Raw genomic sequence first — 8,668 nt, forward strand, 5'->3', positions numbered from 1 at the left:
AGGTTTGCACGGTCGTAAGCAAGCAAGCACGCAAGCAAGCAAGCGAACTTAATATAAAGGATTTAGATATATTCGCCTGTGGAGGACGCGGGGATCGATCCCGCGACCTTTGGCATGGGAAGCGAGGGCGCTACCAACTGTGCTACTCCACCACGGCCTGTGGAGGGGTTACGCTCTGGGCTCTTACACTCTGACGTTCAGCCAAAGCCATAAATGCGTTCTATTTGAATATATGTAAAATACATTTTTTTTGCCTAAAAAGTGTAAAATTTTGGGAATTTGTTTTCACGAACAATAATTGTCTGGCACAACGAGTCTGTGTGGAAAATGTCAGCTCTATTGGATCACGGGAAGTGGGTTAAAAAACGACCGAAAAATTTGCACGGTCCTAAGCAAGCAAGCAAGCACGCGAACTTAATATAAAGGATTTAAAAAGGTGTCAGTTTTGTTGCCAGATAGAAGGGTAAAGAACCAATTATCATATTTTTTACTGGCAAACGAGGTTCCAATGGTGAGTATTTATATCAGGCAGTCGTGTTGGGCGGTTGGAAGATGATGGCACAGAGCAATAATCTCGCGACTTGACGATCCTCGGGCGAACGAAGCCGCATTTATTTATCGCAGTGCGCACACTGGCGACGAGACCTCTGCCAGCTCTGCTTGTTTGAAAGACAAAACAAAAACTGCTGCTCGAAACTCGGCCGTGTTCGCGCGCTGCTCGACCTCCTCGCGTGGAAGTTGTCACGTTTCGATTGCGCTGAACGTAGCGCCGAGTGGGTGGCCGCAACGGGAAGACGCGTCCCGAAGGACGACGTGTAAATAACTCCTCGAGCTGTCGATTACTCGGCTGCAATAATCGCCCCCCGGCAGGCAGACTCCTGTGGCAGCGTGGAGGCCAGACGCTAAGCAGAGGTCGCAACCCGATACCCGATATCCGTACCCTACCCGATACCCGGCTACCCGTACCCGGCCGGGTACGGGTACCCGGCCGGGTACCCGTTTGCGACCCTGGTGCGGCCGGGTACGGGTAGGCCGTGAGTCACTGGTGAGTCACCGTTTGTCACTCATTTCCCAACGTCTTGTCTCTTCTCACAATTCAAGTTCCTAGAATCAACCCACCCGCGCCTGCAACATGGCTTCATCCCAGAAGTCGCAATCGGGTACCCGATACCCGTAGGGTATGGGTACGGCCGGGTACGGGTACGGCCGGGTACGGGTACCCGTTTGCGACCCTGGTGCGGCCGGGTACGGGTAAGGAATCAAAACCCGTTTGCGACCTCTGACGCTGAGTCACCTCGTGCAGCAACAGGAGACGGCTGCCCAACTGGGGGGGGGGGGGGTGGTGCTCCCTTTCAAATGTGTTGAGGTGGCGAGACACGAGATTTAAGGCGCCCCCGATATGCAGATCAAAACGAATTGACCCTCGCACGCACGATGCAGATATGCGTACCCTGCACGTAAGAAAGGATCATCGACGCTTTGTTAGAGTTGAGCTTGTGTGGTGGGTTGGCACCACTCGTGTCACCTTGACGAATCTAACCTCGAGAGGGTAGAAAAAGCACTCGGCAGAAATTGTGTCGGCGTGCCCATAAGAGACGCCACCCAAAACCATCGCGCGCTGTCGGGATGCGCTTCTGTGGCCGTCTGGAACGCTCTTCCGATATTCGGAAGCCGCCACTGGAGCTATTGTGTACTTTCACGTCATCTCGATTTAAACTGATTTCTTCAGCACCCTGCTTTTTGTGTTTCGTTTGTCGCGGTTGGCCACGTACGGTACGAAATAAGTTCAGATTGAACTCAACTAATCGTTTAAAATCGATCCCTCTGCTCACGGGGTACAGGCGTCGAATTAATTATTGGCGATTTGTGAACACGCGCAAAAAGAAGACGCGCGCTCATGGAGCGAGCGAACAAAGGAGACGCGGCACGGGAGGGGTGGTCATCAACACGGGCGATCCGCGAGACAAATGAGACCAACCCGATTGTCGAATAGAATCGTGATCCGGAATCGCAAACAATGCGCGTTGAATCACCCGCAGAGACACGGAGACACACAGAGGCACGCACGGACAGACACAGACACGGAGACATACAGAGGCACACAGAAGCACAGACAGACAGACACAGGCACACACAGACACGGAGACACACAGAGGCACGCACAAACAGACACGGGCACACACAGACAGACACAGGCACACACAGACACGGAAACACACAAAGGCACGCACAGGCATACACAGACACGGAGACACACAGAGGCACAGACAGACACAGGCACACACAGACACGGAGACACACAGAGGCACAGACAGACACAGGCACACACAGACACGGAGACACACAGAGGCACACACGGGCACACGGAGACACAGAGGCACACAGAGGCACAGACAGACACAAGCACACACAGACACGTAGACACACAGAGGCACGCACACAAAGACACAGAGGCACACACACAAAGACACAGGCACACACAGACACGGAGTCACACAGAGGCACACACAGACACGGAGACACACAGAGGCACACACAGACACGGAGACACACAGAGGCACACACGGGCACACACGGAGACACAGAGGCACACACGGGCACACACGGAGACACAGAGGCACACAGAGGCACAGACAGACATAGGCACACACAGACACGAAGTCACACAGAGGCACACACAGACACGGAGACACACAGAGGCACGCACACAAAGACACAGGCACACACACAAGGACACAGGCACACACGCAAAGACAGAGGCACACACAGACACGGAGTCACACAGAGGCACACAGAGGCACACACAGACACGGAGTCGCACAGAGGCACACACAGACACGGAGACACACGAATGCTTTTCCATCATCGTACAGGTGTTATATTCTGCGTTATATCGGGGGGGGGGTTGCTGTATTGGCAGGACATAACTTCGTGCTACGTCAGGGATGGTGAAAGATGTCTACAACTGTGACGATTCGTTGCACGTGGCGATTGTAAGTGCGTGCGACGCTTCCTTGCGTGATGCGTGATGAGCGTTGCGTAGACGAATGCGGTCGAGTGTGACGATTACTCCAACCCCTCTTAGCAATTGTCGGGAGTTACAATTTGATTTTTTTTAAACTTCGAAATTTTTTGTCTACATTGTCCGCAGGGATCATTTTAAACCCCCATTTAGGACAACACATAAATAACAACATTAGTCGATTCGCTCACGTGCATCTATGCATTGTCGCACACCCTACTGTTGTGGATTTTTTGTACGTTTCAACGTAAAGAAAAAAGTGGTTTTAATTGTCCTGTTAAGGTCCTCGGATTGTTTACCTTTTTAATGTACGGGCCTCACATTTGTATTAAAGCGAAAGTGTCTTGAGATGTGAGTCGCGTTTGTCCGATGCTCACTGCAACGCTTGGTGACGTACAACCCAATCGGTGGTTGGTTTGTCAACCTTTTCGGTTTGTACGTCCGGATGCACGTTGGACTTCTTTCGCACCGTACGTAGCCCACCGAGCTTATCGGAGGAGCAGGAGAAGGACACCAAACGGAACACACAAAGCGGTTCTACAGAAATGAGTTTTAAAATCTACTCTATGAGATCTCTTTTACCAGTGGCAAAATATAGTAGTAGGTTTTTACCCTTTTAAACTGGTACAAAACTGACACCTTTATTCAAGGCATCATGTTTGCAATAACCACAACACAAGTAGTCAAAAAAGCAAACAAAAAGAAGCAACTCTGATAATGATAGTGCATATTATTATCAGAAGCAGCACATGATGATGGCGGTGACCGCTGTCTCTGCGGTTTGTGAGCGAGACCAATCGTCTGGTGACTCCGAGAGAGACTGGGAGTGTGTCCCGTGGGTTCTACAGCTCGGCCAAAGCTACCAAGTCAAATTTCGATTTAAAGCTTCTTTCGTGACTGCAGGGATTCATCTTCTTGGTTCTTTCGGTAAAGTCACGTAGAAGGGAAGTAACAAGATAATAAAAGTAAAACATAATAAAATAATTTCGATTTAAAGCTTTCGTGACTGCAGGGATTCATCTTCTTGGTTCTTTCGGTAAAGTCACGTAGAAGGGAAGTAACAAAATAATAAAACATAATAAAATAATTCTCACGACGTTTCGGCCACAACGCAAGCAGCCATCCTCAGGTGACATTCTTCACCGGCTGCTTGCGTTGTGGCCGAAACGTCGTGAGAATGTCACCTGAGGATGGCTGCTTGCGTTGTGGCCGAAACGTCGTGAGAATTATTTTATTATGTTTTATTTTTATTATTTTATTGCTACCAAGTCACTTCAACCCTGGTCCTATTGACCTGAGCGCCGTCAGTAAGCGACGATCTAGCCCCTTCCTGATGGTAATTATTGCATTCTAATTTTTTTTCTTCCCCTCCCCCCCCCGATGAACATTTTTAAATGGGCACCTGAGTAAGTTGCCTAAGAGCGAACTGGAGCGTGATAATTGTTTTTTACCCTTCTATCTGGCAACAAAAGGTGTCAGTTTTGTTGCCAGATCGAAGGGTAAAAAAACAATTATCATATTTTGCTACTGGCAAATGAGGTTCCAATGGTGTAAATGCTTACCCCGAGCTCTCAAACTCTGATGGTGCATTGTCTTTGAGTTGTGCGCCTTTTGGCGTCATCTGGTCCAACCCATGTGAGTCTAGGCTCTAAGAAAAGCTGTCTCGAGTGTGGACCAATCAACTTCAAGGACAGTGCATACATTATCAGAGTTATGTTTTTGGTTTGCATTATGACTGCAGGTATTGTGGTCTATGCAAACATGACTCCTTGTAAAAAAAAAAGGTGTCAGTTTTGTTGCCAGATAGAAGGGTAAAAAAACAATTATCATATTTTTTTACCGGAAAATGAGGTTCCAATGGTGAACTGGGGTGTGTTGAGTTTTTGTTGTGTGGTGTATCGGGTTGTTGTCGATACGACCGCGATTGTCACCGTGATAGCAGCGAGTCGGACTTCCAGCTCGCCGGATTGGTGATCAGTACCCCTATTAGTCCAGCCAGCTGAGATTGTACTCGTCATAATAATAATAATAATGATGTTTTTTGTATAGCGTCATTCATGCAAATTGCATTCCATAAAGCCGTACATTAAATATACATGAAGGTAAAAGCCTACATACGTACGTATGCACTGTATGTTGAACTTCTTTCGCACCGTACGTAGCCCCAACCGTGCCAATCGGAGGTGCAAATTAAACCGGTCCGAGAGAATAAAAAATTAACCCGTAAAAACAAAGTTTTTCACTCTAAATCCTTTATATGCGTGGCGGCGAGAGTCCTCTCGTCCTCTGGCTTGAGATGGCTGCCACCTATGGGTCAGATGATTGTCTGCCAGAATTAAACAATTGGTAATTCAATATTTTTTTTAAATTCCCTAAACAGTGTAAAATTTTGGAGCAAAAATTTTCACGAAAATTAATTGTCACGCACAACGAGTCTGTGTGGAAAATGTCAGCTCGATTGGATCACGGGAAGTGGGTTAAAAAACGACCGAAAGATTTGCACGGTCGTAAGCAAGCAAGCACGCAAGCAAGTGAACTTAATATAAAGGATTTAAAACTCGATAGAGAATTGTCACCAAGGCTAAAGGCACAAACAACAACAACGACAACAGAAGTGATCACAACGGAAACACGAGTCCATGAAGTCACGTCCCAGACATGATCCGTGCTTGCTGCCAGAGGTCAGAGGTCTTCGTCGCAAGGTCACGCGAGCCGCTCGCGACCCCTGGCGGCCTTTTGTGTGACCCCCCCCCCCCAGACAATGCACACAGAGTGACGACAGCCCCCATCATCATCGTCATCGTGCTGCTGTCAGACGCCCAATGGTTTCAAACGTGTGGTGGGACCTTTCGATTTGAAGCTTCTTTCGTGACTGCAGGGATTCATCTTCTTGGTTCTTTCGGTAAAGTCACGTAGAAGGGAAATAATAAAATAAGCTTGGTGGTGGTGCTCATTCAGACGCTGTCTTTCCGACAGACCTGTTCTTCACCCTGATGACGGCTGCTTGCGTTGTGGCCGAAACGTCGTGAGAATTGTATTTTATTATGTTTTATTTTTTATTATTTTATTAATTCCCTTCTACGTGACTTTACCAAAAGAACCAAGAATAATTTCGATGTAAAGCTTTCGTGACTGCAGGGATTCATCTTCTTGGTTCTTTCGGTAAAGTCACGTAGAAGGGAAATAATAAAATAATAAAAATACAACATAATTAAATACAATTCTCACGACGTTTCGGCCACAACGCAAGCAGCCGTCCTCAGGGTGAAGAACAGGTCTGTCTTTCCGACAGTCTTTCCGACAGACCTGTTCTTCACCTGAGGACGGCTGCTTGCGTTGTGGCCGAAACGTCGTGAGAATTGTATTTTATATTTTATTTTTATTATTTTATTATTTCCCTTCTACGTGACTTTACCGAAAGAACCAAGAAGAAGGTGTGGTGGACCCTCACACTGATGATGTCTCATCAGCGAAAGTGTCCCACCCCCCCCCCCCCTCCTCTGCAAATGAGTGAAGGACGCTGCCAAAGGCGACACACTGCAGTCTGGCCGCTCCTTCAACAGAGGAGGAGGAGGAACAGCGACACGGACATGAACTCTCTCTCTGTGTCTCTCTCTGCTGAAGCCCTCTCGTCGTGACCACCAGCAGCAGCAGCAGCAGCTGACATCGGCACCGAGCTCTTGAAGCGTCTCGGACAAACGCAGCGGCCAGTGCGACGCTGCCGTGTCTGCTCGTGCGTTTGCGTGACGTCGAACTTCGCTCGGAGCGCCCACACTCACGAGACAAAAGATGAAACCAAACGAAATTTATTCTAAGACAAAGTTGATTGCTTCAGAGATTAGACATTTGCAAAACAGCACACAGCACATTACGAAGCATACTCTCTCTCTCTGTGAAATGTTTTAAATAATTTTGGTTAAAACAGTGATTTTGATATTAAAATGACCAGTGATAAGGTCCAGGTGTAAACAATCACTTACATACCCGTCAATTTCACGAGTCTATATTTATTTCTAACGTCCGGTGTTTGGCACTATTTCAAAAAAATGCAGGTTGCGATTGTTTTGTGTGTGGCCATCAGGATATTACTGGTCTGTGTCTCTCGACAATGGACTGACAAACCTATCTCTTTTTACGATCAGAGGAAACAAGAAGATGCTCGGTGTAGTCGGCACTTTGCTTCGTTCATTTCGGGTTCTTTTTTAAAACTTTGCTTTATGTAACCCCCCCCCCTTTTTTAAATGAAATATTTCACGCTCTGCTCTCCTTACCCCTCTCTCTACCCCCCCTCTCTCTCTACCCCCCCCCTCTCTCTACCCCCCCCCCCCCCTCTCTCTCTACCCCCCCCCTCTCTCTATCCCCTCTCTCCCTACTCCATGTCCCCGCTATGTTTTCCATGTAATATTTGTAAAAAAAAAATTATTTAATACTTTTTTACGACAAGTGCTGCATCTGCACCCAGCCATGCTCGCAGTCCTACGGCCTCCGACGGGTAGCTCATATCCAGAGCACTCCGTCTTGTGCCACCGAGCACACGGCCTCCTCCAGTGCCCACCGCTCCTTGAAGGCCGCTCTCTGATACGATCTCGATTCAAGAGAGCGACAGAGCGATCTTTGATGAGGTCTCTATTCAAGCGAGCAATCTCTGATGGAGTCCTCCATTCAGTCGACTGACTGAGCGGGTCTCCAGGCAATGCACCAATCCTTGTTTAGAGACAACTCGTGACCCTGTGTGTGTGTGTGTGTGCATTAGACGTGCAGAATGGTGATGTGCCATGCGAGGCATCATGGAAGGACCGATCCTTTGGTTACAATCGAACCTGCTGTTGTTGTTTACTCATCTTGCGTGCCTATTGTTAGTCTTATTTGTTTTGCAGCCTGCACACACAGTCTGATGAGTTTATCATCATTTACGGAAAGACAATTGATTTACCAACATTCCTACCTAGACACCGACGTACTGAGCACAGCATACACACCTGATCAAATTTCAACATGAACAGTTGATAACATGCCCAGCGGGCTGTGATTTTCGTGCAATAACTCACAACAAGGAACAACGCGTATCGTTCGAGGACAGCTGGAGGATGCGCTTCCCAATGGGGCACCGTGACAAGATTTTACTGGACATGAAAACCTGGCCGAACACGTGTTCTAACTAACGCGTGTTCCAACTATCGTGCGTTCTATCTAACGCGTGTTCTAACGCGTGTTCTATCTAACGCGTGTTATATCGTGCTTTCTATCTAACGCGTGTTCTAATGCGTGTTCTATCTAACGTGTGTTCTATCGTGCATTCTATCTATCGTGCGTTATATCTATCGTGCGTTCTATCTATTGTGTTCTATCTAAGCCATGTTCTATCTAACGCGTGTTCTATCTAACACGTGTTCTATCTAAGCCATGTTCTATCTAACGCGTGTTCTAACTATCGTGCGTTCTATCTAACCCATGTTCTATCTAACGCGTGTTCTATTGTGTGTTCTATCTAAGCCGTGTTCTATCTATCGCGCGTTTTATCGCGTTATATCTAACGCGTGTTTCGGCTCTACACCGTTTACTTGACGAGGTATGTTTTCCGGAACGCGTGCCGAATGTTCCAGCTGTACGCCGTTTAAAGCTGCTAGGATTTTGCTCAGGTAGCTG

At 47.7% G+C, this 8,668-nt stretch overlaps 1 protein-coding gene across 1 annotated transcript; it reads left to right on the top strand.

The window, feature by feature from the left end:
• On the top strand, positions 1–3,370 carry LOC133356575 (uncharacterized protein SPEM3-like). Its single transcript, XM_061574163.1, has 2 exons — positions 1–2,759; positions 2,798–3,370. Exons 1-2 carry the CDS (start codon positions 1,968–1,970, stop codon positions 2,969–2,971), a joined length of 966 nt encoding a protein of 321 aa, XP_061430147.1. The 5' UTR covers positions 1–1,967; the 3' UTR covers positions 2,972–3,370.
• The last annotated feature ends 5,298 nt before the right edge of the window (positions 3,371–8,668 follow it).

Source organism: Lethenteron reissneri, chromosome 54, assembly GCF_015708825.2.
Source record: "Lethenteron reissneri isolate LAM-NWPU_2019-01 chromosome 54, ASM1570882v1, whole genome shotgun sequence".
In the NCBI taxonomy this organism is placed as follows: Eukaryota; Metazoa; Chordata; class Hyperoartia; order Petromyzontiformes; family Petromyzontidae; genus Lethenteron; species Lethenteron reissneri.

Bases quoted from the DNA above. Each gene is read 5' to 3' on its own strand.
- LOC133356575 (XM_061574163.1), top strand. From the start codon at position 1,968: ATGAGACCAACCCGATTGTCGAATAGAATCGTGATCCGGAATCGCAAA. The intron at 2,760-2,797 runs GCACACACAGAC...AGGCACACAGAG, and splicing joins GCACACACGCAAAGACAGAG to GCACACACAGACACGGAGTC.